General features: G+C 33.7%; 1 protein-coding gene across 1 annotated transcript in view; it reads right to left on the bottom strand.

The window, feature by feature from the left end:
* cita (citron rho-interacting serine/threonine kinase a) overlaps positions 1 to 21,766 on the bottom strand; it is an 84,080-nt gene that overhangs the window by 29,976 nt on the left and 32,338 nt on the right. The window contains 13 exon segments of the mRNA XM_042757236.1: positions 1,073 to 1,270; positions 3,150 to 3,324; positions 5,289 to 5,398; positions 6,943 to 7,059; positions 8,173 to 8,259; positions 8,572 to 8,646; positions 9,512 to 9,684; positions 9,863 to 9,917; positions 11,702 to 11,755; positions 13,013 to 13,175; positions 18,083 to 18,213; positions 19,631 to 19,774; positions 20,304 to 20,409. Coding sequence (XP_042613170.1) covers positions 1,073 to 1,270; positions 3,150 to 3,324; positions 5,289 to 5,398; positions 6,943 to 7,059; positions 8,173 to 8,259; positions 8,572 to 8,646; positions 9,512 to 9,684; positions 9,863 to 9,917; positions 11,702 to 11,755; positions 13,013 to 13,175; positions 18,083 to 18,213; positions 19,631 to 19,774; positions 20,304 to 20,409 — 1,588 coding nt within the window.

Raw genomic sequence — 21,766 nt, 5'->3', positions numbered from 1 at the left:
TTCATTTAAATATATAATAATTTAAATAATTAAGTTCTTTATTGGTCGCACATGTAAATCTCGCTCAGCAGTCCCTCCCAATAATACTGTATATCTACTGTAGTACAGATGGTAAAACTCAGTTCAGTATGTAGTGTGCAGTATGCCACGGTTTCTCAAACTGGGGTTAGTGCGGTTCATGAGTTACTGAAAAGCTAATAATTAATGAAATCATAAAAATATTAAATTTTAATAAATATTTTTAAAATAAAAACCAAACAAAAAAAATCAAATAAACATTTGATTTGTTTAGCTGCATGTTATGTAACAGTGTTATTTTAGAACCACTGATGTCTAAATGAAAATAAGGAATGCTATGTATAAAAATATATATATCAGTTAATGTTTTTAATGTAATTTTAATGCATTTGTTCTGATTTTGATGTATTTTAGAATCTCTAAATCTGATGTTTTTTATATGTCTATATAGTTTTTATTCATTTGTTTATTAATTTATTTTATTACATCAATTTAAAAAGTTGCCTTGGCAACTAGACAAAATAAAATAAGTTTAACATTTTTGTATATTTGGTTATATTTCAGTTAATGTTTATTATATTTTATATGTTTATATATATATATAACTAAAAGTGCTTTTGAATGATTAATTGCGATTAATCTCACAAAAAATAAGTACTTTATATAATAATAAATTAAACATAAATACACACAAAAACACAAATATAAATACACAAAAACATTAAAAAACTTGTAAAACCTTGTAATGCACTTACATGTCTATATTTATATTCATATAATTTATATCGTAAATAAATTTATTTAATATATAAACATATTTTTCTGAAATATATACATGCATGTGTGTGTATTATATATACATAATAAATATAGACAGCACACACTCATATATTACGTAAACAAAAACCTTTATAGATTTATTTTATTTTACAATAAAATCACTTACTAACCAACATCATGGAACAACTCAAGGTTTTTTATCAAGTCTATAGAAAGCAATGTGTGTGTGTGTGTGTGTCTGTAGTGTGCAGTGTGTGCTCTGCATGCGTCTCACTCTCAGCGCAGTGATCTCCTCCTCAGCTTCCGCCGTCGTCTCCTCCAGCTCAGTCTTGGCCTGCTGTAGCTGACTCTCGAGCGCGTGCCGCGCCGCCTGCAGGCTGCTGATCTGAGACTCTCTCTCCTGCAGCGAGAGCGTGAGCTCCGTCACCTGACGCTTGATCTCCAGCTTCTGCTCCTCGTGCTCCAGACCCATCTGAAACACACACACACACACCTCTGCTCCGTCATGTGCGTTTAACAACATCACTACGATAGTTTCATGTCTCTCACATCACAACACGCTTTCGTTCTTCACACATAGATAACTCGAAGACCTCTTCTTCAACAGGTTTGTAAGTCTTCTAAGATTCCTTCATACTTAACCAGTAATCCTCACATTGGACGCTAGTGACGCACCAATATTTGGCAATTTGCAATTGATTTTAAAGAAGTGAGATCTTTTAGTCTGTGCTGTTTTCTGTTGATGCATGAACAAATCTTCACTAAACAATCATTGCAGCACAACTGCCATGCAATATTCCCAATAAGCTTTGATATTTTAAATATGAAACAAAGTCTTAGCTTTCAAATTCAAACAATAAATTAAATATTGCACATGTATGAATTTTAATTGCATATCAATTTCCATGCATTTGGATTACAAAGGTTTAAAAACAAACTAATAAACTATATGAAAATTGCTAGTCATAATGTTCAACATTTTAAACTAAGCAATTTGAATAAATGCATTCTGAAAATCTGACGATTTCAATGAAATCAAACAGATGCAGATAGTTAATAATAAAGCATGCTATTAGTTTTTATTCGTTCTGTTTCTTTTATGACGAATGTCCATTACATTAAGTTTATTAGTTTGTGTTAAATTAAAAATGTGTAATTCAAAACGATGGAAATCGTATACGCAATTTAAATACATAAATCTAAATATTTAAAAAGTATAAATGTTGACGCTTTTTAACGAGGCATGACAGATCGCAGTAGCCTTCAGTGTATGTTTAAAGGGTCCTATTATGCTCTTTTACAAAGTCTTGATAATGTATGTAAATGTAAAAGAAAGGGGAAAAGTGATATAGTGATAACACTAGCTGTCTTCTCTAGTGCAGCTCAACCTGATCTCGTCCCATTCATCTGTATTTGTGATATCACAAATCCCGGAGGATATGCGTTGTAGTCCAAACGAGTCTTTCGTTGTAGTTTTTGAAAAGTGATTTCTCTTAAATAAAATATCTCCTTTTGAAGTGGACTTTGAGCTTTGTCACTTTGCAGAGCTTTTTTATGCTCAGACAGCAACATTACAGACTCACTAAAGCTGAAAAAGTGAAAAAGCATAATAGCACCCCTTTAACCCTCTGGAGTCGATTAACGCGAATACACGTTATGCAGCTTAATCTTCTGATAACGCCAAAAATAACTTAAATTGCACTTCCAGTTTTGATCGTACAGATAAGAGCAATACATCAATCAAATCTCTAAAGGGTCTACTTTTTTTGTATACACTCATGATAAAAACAAAACGCTGTACTTTTGTAGAATAAAGAAAATAAATCAGTTTTTTTTACAACCACTGTTTAAATGTTTATATTTTAACAATGAATTAGAGTAGACACAATTATATAAAACTTTTGATGCAAGCAGTCATATGTGACCCTGCAGCACAGAAGCAGTCATCAGTAGCACAGATATATTTGTAGCAATAGACAACAATACATTGTATGAGTCACAATTATCGATTTTTCTTTTATGACAAAAATCATTAGGATATTAAGTAAAGATCATGTTCCATGAAGATATTTTGTAAATTTCCTACTGTAAATATATCAAAACTTAATTTTGTATTATTAATATGCATTACTAAGAACTTCATTTGAACAACTTTAAAGATGATTTTCTTAATATTTAGATTTTTTTGCTCCCTCAGATTCCAGATTTTCAAATAGTTGTATCTCAGACAAATATTGTCCTCCTAACAAACCACACATCAATGGAGAGATTATTTATTCAGCTTTCAGATGATGCACACATCTCAGTTTCGAGTCGTTCTGTGGTCCAGGTCTCATATATTCTGCGCTCACCTCTCTGAGTCTGGTCTCCAGCTCCAGGAGTCGGCTCTTCCTGCTCTGCTCCTGCTGGCTCATCTTCTCCAGATGTTCCTCCAGTTTGGCATTCTGCGCTTCCAGTTTCCCCGCCTGCGACTCCAGGTAAAACTTCTGCTGCCGCAGCTCCGAGATCATCTCCTCCTGAGCTTTCCTGAGAAAAACACCAGCCCATGAGGTCTACACACGTGATTCAGTATCTCTCAGATTTCCGAATGTCCGATGTTTTCCAGTACAAGCAGTGAATTAGATTTCTCCTTCAATAAGCTCATTCCAGAAGCCTCCTGAGAATCATTGGCACATCTCCTGGGTGGCGTTTCTCAAAACCGCTAAATTGTTTTTGTTTGGCTAAATTGCAAGCCCTCCTATTCCTCCGTCGCTCGTTACATCTAAAACACTTGATTTATAAGTTGAACGATGCAGCAGAGAAGCTCAGATTGAACATTTGTTACAAGCTAAATGCTTCCCCAGATTGCCGTTTGCAGATCTACAATAACAAGTAATTAAGTATCCTCTGGATAAACACATTTATTCTAATATGACCTAAAACTACATATAAACCAAGCTGCTGACACCCAAAAATCCCATTCATTTCTTCCATAGAGGAGCTCATTTTTAATAACAAACTGTTGTTATGAACGGATTATTGATTCGTTCAAAAATTCCTAATAACTAATTAAAAAAGCTAAACATAGAAAAAACAACTTTCGATAAAACTTGCAAAAACAGACAATATTGTGTCTAAAACTTAACTCACGATACTATATCATCAATATTACATTTGCAGTCATGCTGATATTCGGTAAAAACAGCACTCTTGCTTGTGTGATGTTGTTTAACAATATTACATATAATAAATAAGACACAAACTCATACAGAGGTATTTTTGCCTCCATATCCATACTCGTCTCACATCCATAATTCTATTCTTTAAAGGGATAGTTCACCCCAAAATTTAAATTATGTCATTAATTACTCTTCCTCGTGTCGTTCCAAACCCGTAAGAGCTTCGTTCATCTTCGGAACACAGATTAAGATATTTTTGATGAAATCCGAGAGCTTTCTGATCCTGTATAGACAGCAACGCAACTCAAACATTTTGAGTCCCAGAAATGTAGTAAGAACATCGTTAAAATAGTCTGTGAGGTCATCGGTGGACAATTTCTTCTTTTCCGTCTCAGACTTCGACACTGTGGTACTTTTCTGAACGCGTGGCAAAGATGAGACGACAATAAGGTCAATAAACGATAACTGTGACTATATCAACATGCAATATCGCTGACTATAAAAGACGAGACTAAAACGCATTTAAAACAATAAAAACTATACCTAAATTTATTTTAATTTTCATCCACAAAAAGGAGACAGAACATTGAGTGTTGTGCACGTCTCTACTACACGAGCTTTAATGTGTGTGGTTGCCAGATATCAAGAGTTCAAATCTGCAAATCAGAGCTTCTCTGTTAAAAGGATGTTTTGCATATTTTTTGCAATCTGGCAACCATTCACACACGCGCTCGTTATTCATCACGGAAGCGCAAACAAAAAACACAAACATCAAAAAACAAAAAATTACAATATAATAATTCAAATAAAGTCCACATTTTATTAAAAATATATATAGATTTTAACTACTATACCACATGACGGAAATGTGACAAAGTTTTCATTGACTAAAACTAGACTAAAATGCTCAGAAAACAGGACAAGGTTGACTAAATAAGATAACAACTAAAAAGTACATCTGACACCAGGACTAAGACTAAGACTAATTTAAAAGACTGAGACTAAGACTTAAAAATCAGAAGAAATTGTTGAATAAATGTAATATTTTTGTTTTCCGTTGCTGTCTATGCAGGATCAGAAAGCTCTCGGACTTCATCAAAAATATCTTCATTTGTGTTCAGAAGAGTAATACATTTCTTACTTATTAATAACAAAATTATAAATATATATTAAACAACACAATATTAAAGTTGATCAAATGAATAACAAACTCAATCAAACAGAAAGTCACTTAACCCTCAGGCTGTTTTAACTTCTTCTAGTGGAGCGAATGTTCCTCCAGCAAACACTGGTCTTGAAACTGGTTTCTGACATCGTGTTTCAGACTCTTACATGTTTTTCTGTGTGTAAATGCTGCTGTTGGCCGCCAGTTTATTGGCTTCAGAGAGTTCAGCGATCCGCTGCTCCAGACTCTTCATCTTGTTGTCCATGGCCTTGATGGTCTGTACAGAGAAAGATTTACTCATAACTGTTAGTGGACCATCAGAAGAGGCGTCCCACTTCACCCCAAAGTCAAATTATTACCATAACAATACAATATATCTCTCTCATATAATATAATTTTTAAATCAGCACGCTTAAAACAAATACTACCATGATGTGGAAATACCTAATCAAAATAATGAGATGTGTTCATAGTAAGAATGAGGTTTGTTTTGTCATACTTGATGCTGTTTTTTTTTTTTTTGCTTTACTATGTTTCTGGTAATGTTGTGATAAACAGCACATTAAATAAAAAAAAAATAATAAAAAACATATTAAACAATCACTTGAATACATATTTAGTATTACAGTAATAAAGAGTTACACTTGTTTTTAGATCAACATCTGCAAACAATGAAAAAAAAGTGACGTGAATACATACTTTCGTGCTCTGATACATATTTAGTATTACAGTAATAAAGAGTTAAATGTCTGCAAAATAAGGTCATATAATCTTAAAATATGGTCATAAAATAGGCTTTATTTTCAAGAATAAGGTCATATAATCTTAAAATATGGTCATAAAATAGGCTTTATTTTCAAGTTTTATGCAAAATATAAATTCTAACGTTTTGTTTTTTAGGTGAAATATAACCTGGACAGACTAAATATATCCTGAGAGCTTACATTTCATAACCATAAATATATATTTAAAAAAAAAAAACACAACTAAACCTGAGATTCACACACACACACACACACGCACACACACACACACACACACGCACAGACACACACACACACACACACACGCACACGCACGCACGCACGCACACACAGACAGACACTCACACACACACACACACACACACGCACGCACACACAGACAAACACTCACACACACACACACACACACACGCATGCACACACACACAGACACACACACACACAAAACACACACAGACACGCACACACGCACACACACACAGACACACACACACGCCACACACACCAACACACCACACACACACTCACACACACACACACAGACACACACACACACACTCTCATGCACGCACACACACACACACAAAAAAGACACGCACGCGCACAGACAGACACACACACACACAACACACACACGCACACACACACACACACACAGAGACACACACACACACTGAGACACACACACACGCACGCACACACACACACGCACACACTCACACACACGCACGCACACACACACACACACACGCACGCACCACACACACACACACACACAGACACACACACGCACACACACACACACACACACAGACACAGACACACACACACACACACACACACACACAACACACACTCTCTCTCACACACACACACACACAAACACACACATCCACACACACACACACACACACACAAACACAACACACACACACACACACACACACACACACTCACACACAAACACACACACACCGGTTTGACTGTGAACACTCACACACACGCTTCAGGCTGTCAGGAGTCTGAGTTTGAAGTGAGATGAAGACGAGACACTCACAGCTTTCTGCTCACTGATGAGTTTGCATTTCTCTCGCGCCTCTTCCTCATGTTGAGCTCGTTTGTGCTCCAGACTCTCTTTATCAGCTAGATCTGCCTTCATCTGAGCCTCCAGAACCTGCAGCACACACACACACACGATAATCATCATGTAGCTGATCAGCAGGTATATTCAGCTGCTGTGGAGGGATGCTTTTGGAGATGTTGCTAACACAAGATCACTAGCAGTCCATTAACTTTGATTTGAATATTAGTCACACAAACACTGTATGCACTGAAAATGTTTTTCTAGTAAAAAGTGCAAAGCATTTTGATTTACAGACTGTTCGTTTATTTAACAGAATGTAGGTCATTAGAAAAGTGGGAAAAGATCATTAAAGAAACAAAACATTTTGATTATAGATATTATTATCTACACTATCATTCAAAAGTCTCTCCTCCTCATCAATACTTCATTTAATATGAAAAAAATTTCTACTGCTCATCAAGACTGCATTTATATGATTAAAATTAATGTAAAAATTCTGAAATATTATTACAATTTAAAACATCTGTTTTCTGTGTGAATCTCTGTTAAAGTGTAATTTATTTCTGTGATGCACAGCTGTATTTTCAGCATCATTACTCCAGTCTTCAGTGTCACATGATCTTCAGAAATCATTCTAATATCTGGAAACAGTACTTTTAACATTATTTTGATTATATTCAATGTTGAAAACAGTTGTGCTGCACAATATTTTTGTGGAAACTGTGATATATTTTATTTTTCAGGATACACAGATGAACAGAAAGTTCAAAAGAACAGAGTTTATATGAAATAGAAATCTTTTGTAACATTATAAATGTCTTTACTCTCACTTTTGATCAATTTAATGCAGCCTTGATGAATAAAAGTATTAATTTCTAAAAAAAGAAAAAAGAAAAAAAAAAGTATCTAAATAAAAATGATGTTTTATTTAAAATATTTTTTTATTTATTCAAAGTCATTTCAGGAGACAGAAATTTATTTTAAGCATAAAAATAGTGTATTAATGGTCGTTAACATTAAAAATTAAAGTTATTATTAAGTTTACTGATGAGTATCCTGAAAATAATTTATTTAAAAATAAATGTATAAAAATTTAACAAATCTCATTTACCCAAAAAGTCACAAATCAATAGTCAGTGACCCAGAAACACAACAGAAAAGTGATTTATCCACATTATTATGAGCGTCTGTGCTCAACTCTACCTTGATTTTGTCCTCATAGAGTCGCTCTTTCTGGACCAGATGGGCTTCCATCCTCTGCGCTGTGGCCTGAGTGTCCCGCAAGCATTCAACAGGTAGATCCAAACAGTTTCAAACACACAAAAACAAAAACACAAACACACACACACACACACACACACACAGTCAGGAAACAAGCAGATCCAAACACTTTCCAGCAGTAAAGTCCCATCAGCAGGTGAAGAAATGAACTTGCTTTGAGAAGTTGTGTGCTGGTCGATGGGACAGAATGAAGGTGTGTCTGTCATAAATTTGTTTAATCGTGTGTGTGTGTGTGTGTGTGTGTGTGTGTGTGTGTGTGTGTTACAGGTCAGCTGGTTAAGGAGGAGTGTTAGTGGTTTAATCTTTGCTAGTCTGATCCGTCTCTCTCACCAGTATCTTCTCAGCCATCTGTTGGATCTGTTGGGATTTGGTCTGGATGTCGTCCTTCAGTTTATTCTAACACAACACAAACATATCCAAAAATTATTACAGGCCCAGTCACACCAAACCTGTCAACTACACACCAAAACCAGTAGAAAAAAGATAAATACATACAAAAAAAAAACAAACCTGTCAACTACACACCAAAAAAAGATATATTTGCATAATAAAAAAATTAATTACGACATTTTAATGACTATTAAACACATTTAACAACTAAATTCCATTACTGTAATGCAAATATTGATTAAAGTAAATTGCATCATGGTAGTATTTGCTAAAATAAACTACCAAAAAAAAGTTTTAAATAAACAAGATTTATTATTTAAATATAAAGAAATACTTTTATTAATTAAGGATGCATTAAATTGGTCAAAAAATGACAGTAAAGACATTTATAATGTTAGAAAAGATTTCTATTTCAAATAAACGCTGTTCTTTTGAACTTTCTATTCATTTGTGAATCCTAAAAAAAATAAAAAGTATCAGTTTCCACAAAAATATTGTGCAGCACAACTGTGTTCAACATTGATAATAATCAGAAATGTTTCTTGAGCAGCAAATCAGCATATTAGAATGATTTCTGAAGATCATGTGACACTGAAGACTGGAGTAATGATGCTGAAAATACAGCTGCGCATCACAGAAATACATTACAGTTTAACAGAGATTCACACAGAAAACAGCTGTTTTACATTATAATAATATTTCATAATTTTTTAATGCATTTTTGATCAAATAAATGCATCCTTTGGTGAGCAGAAGAGACTTCTTTCAAAAACATTAAAAACTACAGACCCCAAACTTTTGAAAGTAGTAGCGTGTGCTTATTTAAATAAAAAGCATATACATTTCAGTATTTTATAATATAATACAATACAAACACTGTAGTGTGTTTGAGTGAACTCAGTACCTCAGTCTCTCGCAGGCGTCTGCGCAGCGTGTCGCTGGGGTCAGATTTGCTGCGCAGACGCTCCAGCTCTCGCTCCAGACGCTCTTTGGCCTGACGGATGTTCTGCAGCAGCTCCGTGGCCTCTGTGCTCGCCATAACCGACCACAGGGACAAAACACAAACACAAAAAAACTTCAAAATACGAATGCATCACACACATTAGTTTTGGAGTTACACAGCAGGAGATTAAAACTCAATGCAGATGCTTGTGCTTGCATGCAGCACACAACACAGCAGCAGTCTGTAGCATGTTAACACACGGCCGAATCAAACACAGCACCTTCGAGAGCTTATCCTGCAGCTCCTGGATCTTCAGCTGCTGCTCGGCGTTTGTCTGCAACACAGAAGCTCACAGAGTCACTGTGACGAGTGTGTAATCAGAGGAAACAAGGACAAAGCAATGTTTGAAAGAGACGACCACAGAGTACTGCGCTCAGACTAGTGATGCACGATTAAACACTGACTGCACTGGAACCGAAGGATGCTCAAATGCAAACTTTGTGTTGCATTAAGAGAGCAGTCATACATTTATGTTGTGTTTTTATTCATTTATAATCAATTTATTCATCTAATCATTCATAATCATTAGTCATTTATATATTGTATCATTTATTATTGTTATTATGCTTTCATATTTTATGTTTCTTATTATTTTTCTTGCTTGTGCATACTCATTATTGTTCGATCTCATGATTGTGGGGTTTCAGGAACTGTTTCGGCTGATAGAAGACTGTGTATTTTTTGGGTCCCAGACTAGACTTGTTGTTCAGTTCCCAGATAAAATGTTTTCCGACGTTTTCCAACAGAATCCGGCGTCCGGAGTCTCAACCTTACAGTATTGACCGACAGTTATTTATTTACTACTGGCTTCATCACTGAGATATTATAGATTTTATTAATATTTAGAATACATTTATAATATTAAATTCATAAAATTTATATCATATATAAAATAATATAATATAAAAAAATATAAATTAAAATAAAAAATAAGAAAAAACCTTTTAGCTATTAGTTGAAAAAAAATAAAATAAAATAAAATAAAATAAAATAAAATAAGAAACATTGTTTTGGCTATTAGTTGAAATAAAAAAAAGTTTATATTTATTTCATTGAATATTTATTTTATTTCAAGTAATATTATATTATAAATATATATATATATATATATATATATATATATATATATATATATATATATTTATATATATATATATATAGTTAATAATAACCCTTGTTCCAGTGACACCTTTAAAATAAAATTAAAGAATTAAAAAAATTAAATAAAAAAATAAAATGAAATGAATAAAATAACATTAAATAAATTAAATATAAAATAGAGATTTCAGTGTTTCATCAGTGCATCCTATCTGAGATGTTTTGCACTGAATAAGAGCAGAATCCTGATGTTGAATTGAAAAAGTTATTATAGTTCTTTGTGAATCTACAGTACATACAGCTCTGGAAAAAACATCACATACATTTTACAAGGGTTCTCCTACAAACATGTGGAAGCTTTGAAAATATACATATATTTAGCACTGCAAAGTGTCACTGAAACATGGTGCTTGAGTGCTTAGTTTTAACAGATTTATTAAAAACATTTATTCATGAAGAAGTGTCCTCTCAAAAAGAAGCTTCTCGATCGGAGAGAGATTTCACAGCATCAAGAGCACATCAAGGATGACTGACACACACACACACACACACACACACACACACACACACACACACACACAGTGTCTGATCAAATCTAAAAATGATTTAAACTCGCTACAGAAATGTCCGTGACTTTTTTAGATTACATTCAGACCCAGACATTACAAACGTCCCTGATACTTCCCAGTTTTGCATCACGCTGAAAGCAGTGCTGCTTTATTAACAATAATAACTGAGCACCTGTATGATCTCTCGTGGGATCTATCTGAGCTCTGTCAGAGATGAAAGAGCCCACAGGGCGTCCTGTCCATCACAGAGAAGAGGACGTTTAGTGTGGTTTGAGTCTAGCGTATGATCTGATGCTGGATGAATTATTGAGTCTGTGCGGTCTGCTCAGTTATTCATTTGCAGAGACACAAACAGATTTCAGATGAATTTCAGTCATTGTGTGATTAGTACCTTCTCAAGTTTAGAGAGCAGCTCCTCCACCTCTGCTTTCCCCTGCTCCTTCGCCTGAACACAATCAAAATATCAAAATCACATCAAAGGATCTATAAAATATAATAAACCTTACCTATAATAATATTTTTATTTTTTGCATATATATTTAATCACATGTATATATACAGTACAGGTCAAAAGTTTGGAAACATTACTATTTTTAATGTTTTTGAAAGAAGTCTCTTCTGCTCATCAAGCCTGCATTTATTTGATCAAAAATACAGAAAAAAAAACAGTAATATTGTCGTAACTGTTACCAACTTAAAATAATAGTTTTCTATTTGAATATACTTTAAAAAAAATAATTTATTCCTGTGATGCAAAGCTGAATTTTCAGCATCATTACTCCAGCCTTCAGTGTCACATGTAACATCCAGTCTATCACATGATCATTTAGAAATCATTCTAATATTCTGATTTATTATGAGTGTTGGAAACAGTTCTGCTGTCTAATATATTTGATGAATAAAAGGTTAAAAAGAACTGCATTTATTCAAAAAAAAAAAAAAAAATTCTAATAAATATGTATTCTAATAATATATATTTTCTTTACTATCACTTTTTATCAATTTAACACATCCTTGCTGAATAAAAGTATTGATTTTATTAAAACAAAAGAAAGAAAAAAAAATGACTGACTCCAAATTACTGTTTATTATTTTTTTTTTTTACTACAAAATATATATATTTTAAAAACATAGCTTCTTTTTTTTTTTTATTACTTTTTTATTCATCATCAAAGTATCCTAAAAAAAGTATCACATGTTCTGAAAAAATATTAAGCAGCAGAACTGTTTCCAACTTTGATAATGAATCATCATATTAGAATGATTTCTAAAGGATCATGTGATAATGATCCTAAAAATATCAGCTTTGCATCACAGAAATAAATGATAATTTAAAGTATAATACATTTAAAAACAATTTTTTAAATTGTAATAATATTTCACAATATTACTGTTTTTTTTCTGTATTTTTGATCAAATAAATGCAGGCTTGATGAGCAGAAGAAACTTCTTTCAAAAACATTAAAAATAGTAATGTTTCCAAACTTTTGGTCTGTACTGTATATATATATACATATATATATTTTTTTTTTTCTGGTCACTGCATCATTTCCTGATATGTGTTATTTTATTGTTTTCATCAATGCACTTTTATTCTAACATGTGGAAACTAGTCAGAATAAAGAGGAGGCATTAAACGGTCGCGTTCCTCTACTGCTATTCGCTGGCCTTCCTCTACACCCACACACACACACACACACACCTTCTGGATCCTCTGCTGGTAATCGGCAGCTTTCCTCTTGAGCTCTTCGCTGGTCTGCCGTGACTCTCGCAGCTCGGTCTCGTACAGGTCGCTGCGGCGGCGAGCGGCAGACAGATCCTCCTCCAGCTGTCTGATGGTCACCTGCATCTCCTCCATCCTACAGCTAAACTCCATAACACACAAAAAAAAAAAAAAAAAAAAAACACTCTCACAAAAGATATGAAGTCAGATTCATTAAATGCATGTTCTCAGTATCTCACAGAGCATGCACTTCATGGAAACATCATTTGAATTACACAAAATTACTATCAATAAAACCATAGCATTGTCTCAGAAATGTGTAAATATCACAGCACATGAATACAATAATCAGCTTGATACACTGTACTATTTTACACGGTTATGAGCAGTTATGTACTATTTAAAGTTTTTTATTCAAAATATTAATTCATTTTTATATTTATCTTTACAGCTCATTTTATTTTTAGTCATTTTATTACATCTATTATTTAATTTTATTATTATTTATAGCTTTGTTTTCTTATTTTTATTTATTTATTTATTATATTTTCTAAGTTCTTCATCTAACATTTAATTTAATTCATTTCAGCCTCATTTAATTTTAATTAATAAAATATATGTAATAGTTTTAGGCAACAATAATAACCCTAGCTATTTTCAAATTATTTATATATTATTTTTAATAAAATCGTAGATTAGCTTTTTACAATTTTTCATTTCATTTTAATTTTAGTTAAGTTTTTTAAATACTTTAAACTTACTTGCCAACATTTCTATTTTTTTCCATCTTATATTTATATTTAATTTTATTTCCACTTTATTTTATAATAGTTTTCGGTAAAAATAATAAACCTGGTCACGAGCGGTGTTATGTTAGCATTATTTATACACTAATATAGTTTTTTTTAATCATTAACTTTTAGTTTAATATCTTTAGTTAATTTTAATCGTAGCTCAATTTTTGGTAATTCTATTATTACATTTATGAAATTGTATTATACATATTTTACAGTTACTCGCCAACATTTATTTTTTTATTATTTTAATTTTTTTTATATATTTTATTTCAGCATTATACAAATAAACATAAAACATTGTAATAATTCTATATTTTAATATATAAAAGTTGAATGTTTTTAATAAAAACATTGTAATAATTCTATATTTTAATATATAAAAGTTGAATGTTTTTAATAACTATAGGTAAGCAGCACCAGACGTGCTCTAATGACCCGCTGACAGCAGCCAGACGGGTTAATGAGGGTTCGAGGGAGTAAGATGCATTAAGGAATCAAACGAGCGGCTTCTGAGAGTGACTGAAATATAATGTGAATGATTACTGGCTGAGATTCTCTCTGAAGCCGCGGGTCTCACCAGGTTAATTGTGCTGAGTTTAGAGGTCTGAGAGAAACACACACACAAACGAACTGAACGCACTTTCACAAGCTCTTCACGACATTTCAGTTCAACCAAAGACAGCATCTTAGTTTGGATCCAACGTAAAATCATTTAAGAGACAAACGATGTTCTAGTTGCCAAACTGCAGGACTGATATAGATGTTTATTCAGAAGGACAGATTCACAATCACGCTCTGACGGTTCATCATCAAGACATTTAAAGCTGCTGCAAGCGAACCTTAATGGAAAATATCATTATTACATGACAGTCTTCGATGAATTATTGTGTCCGTGAAATCTCTAAAAGCACTAGAGTCTCCATGATGCATTAAACTGAAAATATGAAAGCCTAAATTTAAGATTTATGCATCTGATTTAAAACAGTTTTAAAATAAACAAACAAACCAATAAACTTAATATGAAGCATATTTTTCAGTCATACATAAATGAAACAGGCCAAATTCATGCACTCAAAAAGTCATGGCATAGTTTATTATTAACTATTTTTGATCTAATTATTAACTATGAATCTGTTTGGTTTTATTTAAATAATCCTATTTTAAAATGCATTTATTCAAATTGCTTAGAAACAGCTTATATTCAGTTAAAAGCATGGTTAAAACATGTGGGACAAGCAGTATTCAATCATGCACAATGTATGAAATAGTATTTATTGATAAATGTATAAAGCTGGTTATTGTGTATTTAAAACCCATTCAGTTTATTAGTACTGCTACAGAAATCTGACCGGTTCATTCATGCATGACTGACAGATATGCATCACATGCAGTTTATTAGTTCTCTTTAAACTGTCTTAAACTGTGTAATACAAATGGATGGACATTTTATCTGCAATTCAGATAGATACATCTGAAATTTAGGCCTGAATATATTTGAGAAACTAGCTGGATCAGACTGACTTTATCACACTTGTGATCATGTTAGTCCCTTATTTCAGTGATGCAGCTCTCTAAAAGAGATTCAGCCCTTATTGTGTGTGTGTGTGTGTGTGTGTGTGTGTGTGTGTGTGAGGGGACTGACTGTTAAGAGGGAGATCAGGAGATTGATTCGGGCTGATATTGATCAGAGGACACTGACAGTGAAGGCTGTGCTGTGGATCAGATCTGCCGAGAGACGTCAACCACTAGACACTTAATTACTTCACCGTAACAAGAACAAAACCTCTAGCATGCTAATAAACACACACACAACAGAGGACTTGTGTAATCTGCAGTTATCAAGCAAACACCATTCAACCTTCTTCAGATGTGCAAGAGATCTAGATCTCTACAAGTATCTTCAAAAACATGTCTCAAATATAGCAGCAGAAGATTTAGTAAGAAATTTAGATTTTTATTTACCAAGGATGCATGAAGTTGATCAAAAGTGACAGTAAAAACATTTAAAACGCTGTTCTTTTGAACTTTCTGTTCATCTGTGAATCCTGAAGAAATTTAATGTATCAGTTTCAACATTGATAATAATCACAGTTTCCACAAAAAATATTGTGCAGCACAACTGTGTTCAACATTGATAATAATCAGAAATGTTTCTTGAGCAGCAAATCATCATATTAGAATGATTTCTGAAGATCATGTGACACTGAAGACTGGAGTAATGATGCTGAAAATACAGAAATAAATTACAACAGCTAAAACAGCTGTTTTAAATAGTAAACTGTAATATTACACAGTTTTACTGTATTTCTGATCAATAAATGCAGCGTTGGTGGGCAGAAGAGACTTCATTCATTAAGTCTTTGGCCAGATGTATAGGTACAAGTAGCAAAAAACACTCAGACTGGAAAAATATTTTAAAAAAAAACACACACACAAAACAAACCACCACAAAACAGTACTAACAACCAAACATACTCTCTATTTAAAAAGAGCCGTTCTCAGATCCCAACATACTCGGGGTTTAAAAACCAGCACAGGATTATCCACTAATGCTTGTTCCCAGTTCAGTGAGTGAAATATTATTCCCCATAATGCCTTGAGCTCATGTTCATGCACACATACACAGAACCAACAGAACTCAAAGGGTTTCACGTTTGCCTGACGTCTGCGCTTCTGGGCTGTAATTATTAGACTAATCTAACTCATAATAAAACTCATTTTGACTTAATAAACCATTACTAGAGGTTACATCACTAGTCTGTGTTCAAGTGGCTCTTTTTAATGAGGTGGATGATTCTGTTAATGTCCTTTATGTGATGGAAGAAGTGTGTGCAGCGTAAATAAAGTGATTTGTAGAAATCTAGCACTGCATCAGTGTCTCAGCAATGAATGGGTGCCGTCAGAATGAGAGTCCAAACAGCTGATAAAAACATCATAATAATCCATAATAACACTTCCTCCAGTGAAAAAGTGTTCTGGTGTGAATCAGGAGAGAAATCTGCACAGATCAAGCAGGGTTTAAACAGCTCTAAACAAATATGTGTCTGGATTCTGATGTGAGAGACAACAGCAGATGCACTTTTTCACTGGAGGAAGTGTTATTATGGATTATAGACTCTATGTATTTGAGTTGAGAAAAACACACTCTCAACGTTACAGGAAAGCGAGCAGCTCGAGCTCATCCAGACACGGAAACACACAGAAAGATCCTGAAGATCGGTCTGTGGCGATGCTGGTGCTTCGTTTTAGCATTACGCTCAAAATTACCCTCCATTATAATGCTGCACAATGACCCAAAGATAATACACAATTGCAGCGGTTTCCATGGAAACGGTGCGCATCTCCTGATCTCTTCTCCCACAAAAGACAGTCGCAGATTCATCCTCCTCATAAAAGAGCGAATCACAGCAGCTCTGTGTGACGATCTTCAGCTGACGTGTCTGTAGAGATGAGCTCTGACTAACACCGTTAACTAGAGCCACTTCACACACTACTGAACAATCACTCACCGAAGCACCATACGCTCCTGAATCAACACGCTTATGGGTTCTAGAACTACATTCCCATCCACCAATAAGATTTTAGGAGTATGTTTATGCAGGACTTTGTTATAGCCAACCATTCAACCCATCTTTTTAGGGGTATTTAATGGACTAATGGGTAGAACTATGTTTGTTTGGAAGAACGAAACAAAGCATGTCGATCCTAATGATAAATAATAATTAAACTAATGTTATAATGTTTCCATTTAAAAAAAATGCTGTTCTTTTGAACTTTCTGTTAATCTGTGAATCATGAAAAAATAAAATGTATCAGTTCCAACATTGATAATAATCAGAAATGTTTCTTGAGCAGCAAATCATCATATTAGAATGATTTCTGAAGATCATGTGACACTGAAGACTGGAGTAATGATGCTGAAAATACAGCTGCACATCACAGAAATAAATTACACTTTAACACATATTCACACAGAAAACAATTATTTTAAATCATAATAATATTTAATATTTTTTACTGTATTTCTGATCAAATAAATGCAGCCTTGATGAGCAGAAGAGACTTAAAACAAACATTAAAAATCTTACTGAACTGTTATTGATAGTAAATAATAAGGTAGTAGTTATGTTTATGTATTAGATTGGGATAAGGGTCATGCATTATTATGTGCTATATAAGTACTAATAAACAGCCAATAATCAATAACAAGCAACTAGTTTAGTGAATAGTGTTCAATAATCTGAAGTGTCACTGTTTGTTCACCTGCTCCTTGATCTCCTGGAGTTTGTTGCTCTGTTCTCTGATGTCATGGAGGAGCTGGAGCGCTTTATCATCTTCCTGTGACACTTCAACACGAGCCTGTTCCAGACTGCGCTTCAGACTCTAAACACACACACACACACACACACACACACACACAGTTATGTTGAGAAGCAGCGGCGGATGGAACGCAAGGTCAGAACAAAAAATGAACAGCGTGCCAAGAGCTCTTTTATCAGCGGGTGTATTTGCATTAAAGACAGAACATCAAGAGCGCAGATATGAAATCGAGTCAGTTCTGCTGTTCTAGATATAAAACGATAGATACGTCCATCAGAGTGTGTACTGATAAAGCCCAGCTGTCAGAGTGTAAGTACACACTCCTGGGGCCAAGAACCGAGGGATAATCAGCCTTACTTTCTGATCTCAAATTAGACCGATCTAGACTTCTATTATTAATGTTTTACTGACTTCTGACCAGTTTTAAAGAAGAAAAAAAAACATACTAACATACTAAAATCACAAGGTCACGATATTAATGCAACAATAGTGAACAATGCTGTGTGCATCTATTATAGATAAGGATGCAGAACATCTCTGTGAATCACAAGGAACTTCTTTGATTGTTTAGTGTGTTGAGGAAGCGCTCAGTAGTCTGTAACTTCACATTCTCAGTTAGTAGAAATGGCTCTTGCTTTATTTTTAGATGCGTATGAGTTCATCTACAGTGAGATCAAAGTCATTTGACTTCAGTATTTTTGAAGGAGTTTCCATTCAAAGTTGTAAATAAAACATTTTATTGCATAAAATACTTGAAACCAAACATTTAACAATCCCATGTCTTAAATACAAAAAAAAACAAATTTCATAACAAAACATAGTACATTATCAGTAAGTGAGTACATTATCTATAAATCATTTGTTCTGGAAGTGAACTGCTCCTTTATGCGGGACCTAACACGCAGAAAAAAAAATAAAAATAAATGTAATTATAGGAAAATAAATAAAATAAGTTTTGATAAAACAAATACAATTCATTATTAATTACATTTAGTTTTTGTATTACTTTTTTCCTTTATTTTCTGTATTTATTTTTTCATTTATTTGTATATTTATTTATGAATTATGTATTTATGCAAATAAATGTGACAATATTTAAATATGGAAATAAATACATGTAAGAAAAATAAATAAATGAATGCATAAATAAATATATTTTTTTAAATAATGAAATAATAAAAATACAGTTAAAATTAAATCAAGAAAATAATAAATGAATGGAAGAGGGAATAATAAAAAACTAAAATCAGGATTTAATTCAATTTAAAATCAATTGTATTAGTTTTCTGCATGTTTGGTCCTCCATATTTTCTACAGAACAGTTTTTTTTTCTTTAAATGAATGCATTCCTAATTTATTGGCCTTTGTGCCAAATTATCCTATTCATTTAATCCCCAGACTGCTCGTCTCTATTAATAAAGTGCATTATGATTAATGAATGACTATTATTATACCAGAACAGAGTCTGAGCGTCACTCACGCTGCACTCGGTGATGTAGGTGGCGAGGTCCTGCTCCAGGATGCTCCTCTGGGTCTCGGAGGCTTTGAGCTCCACATCCTTCTGCTGCAGGACTGACTCCAGGTCAGTCATCTTACGCTGAAACCGCGAGATCTCCTGCTCCATCTGAGCGGCCACAAACACAAGCACCAGGTCTAAATGCATTTTACAGCAGCGCTCCGACAACGCCACGACCTCACACACTAATGATCATTACTCTCTCAGCGCTGTGTTGACACTATATCAATTTAATGAACAATATTGATTCTTAAATCTTTTAGCCATTCAACAATCACAAAAACAGCTTTGTTACTGTGATATGAAGAAGTCTGAGCTTTAAAATGCTGATTTTTATCACAAAATTCAAACGATAATTGCACCAAATAAACATGAATGAACATCAGAAGGTGCTGAAAGAAGCAGAACAACTTACTAAAATAAATAATGTCTCATTTAATCAATCAATCAGTGTTTATACCATGGAAAGATGATCATATAAACATTTAATGACCACAAACTCGTTAGTCGGCAAGAAAGCATTTTGATAAATATTTAAACAACACAACAAATTAACAAATATCATTCAAACTCAACCCACAATAAACAGCCCACTTAACAATCTAAATTATTATTCAGACCGTTCCTGTGCTCGTACCTTGTGACATTTGTCTTGAGTGTCTTGCAGTTCTTTGCTTTTGAGGTGCAGCTTTTTTTCCATGGAGTTGGTCTTGGCCGGAGAGTTGAGCCCTGCGCCAACCGATCTGACAACACAAGGAGAAACACGCTTAATCAGAACTATAATACACATGAACAAGCAAAAATAAGAATCTCCAAGATAAATCCAAGAGAATAATTCAAACACTTATGCTAAACCTAACAACATCATTTTAAATCTGCTCAGCCTTTCACATTCATTACACACTCCATTAGTTTCATGCGGATGTGAATGCATTCATTCAAAACCAAAGGACATCATCTTTATGTGGCATCCATTAATGAACATGACACGAATGAGACGTCAGGGAACACTAACCGCAAGTCTCTCGTTTCTTAATATAACGCTTCTGTCTTGATCAGAGATCTGAACTCTGAGATCTCGGTCTCCGCCATTAGACATCGGCTCATTACAGCTAAAAATGCTGAGGAGGGAAACACACACACACACACTCGCGCTGCTAAAGTGCTGATCATACCAGAACTCCAAAGCAGGCCGGAGGGTAATAACACCACAACAACTGTCCTTTATTTCCATCCATGTGTGATTTTATTTGAGTTCTGCACATCCAAACTGAACCGTAATTACTCATTTTAACAGCATAATTAACCTGTGTTCAGTGTGTACTCGTTTAATGATGTCATGTAAAACAGGAAGTTGAGCTCTCTTCTCTTTAGAATCCTGTCAGCAATAATCAGCACCGTGCACCAGAACCAACACGCAGCAGTAAAGCTAGAACAATACTAGCTTTTTTAACAACAGTAAAGTTTGAACAATACTTCTACAGCATTTTAATCTTAATGTTAATATTTCAACATCTCCTGATATTTTTATTTGAAACGTTTGTAAACATTTTTAACATTTATTAAAGGGGTCATGTGACGTTGCTAAAAAGAACATTATTTTGTGTATTTGGTGTAATGAAATTTTTCAATTACTGTACATTATTGTTTCTCCTCTATACCCCGAAATGCGTTGATTTTCACAAAGCTCATAACTGAAAAGAGAGGTGTGCTCTGATTTTTTCAGCTATCCAGTAAGTAGTAAGCCTTTAGTATAACGTTGGTGTAAAAAAAACAAACCAAAAAAAAAAAAAAACCAACCTGCATTTATCCGCTATGTTAATCACTAATTTTACACATTATAAAAACGTGCAGTTAATTTGCACGCACCGTCCGGTGTACATACGATGTTAGAGAGAAGAATATGTTCAGCCCCTTCCCTCTGAAGCTTCGAATATTAGGTGTTGATTACTTCCGAAGCTTCGAAGCTCAAAAAATGGTTTCCGGACCAGCCCTAATCAAGTGGGGACATAATTACTGATTATAATACGCTGCATAATATAAACATAAAACTATGTCTGGAGAAACAACAAACATCAAGCGCTACTCTACACTGCTCAA

This window comes from Cyprinus carpio, chromosome A5 (genome assembly GCF_018340385.1).
Source record: "Cyprinus carpio isolate SPL01 chromosome A5, ASM1834038v1, whole genome shotgun sequence".
NCBI lineage: Eukaryota > Metazoa > Chordata > Actinopteri > Cypriniformes > Cyprinidae > Cyprinus > Cyprinus carpio.
The sequence above is the reverse complement of the archived record's forward strand: the minus strand, read 5'-3'. Positions and strand labels throughout refer to the sequence as shown.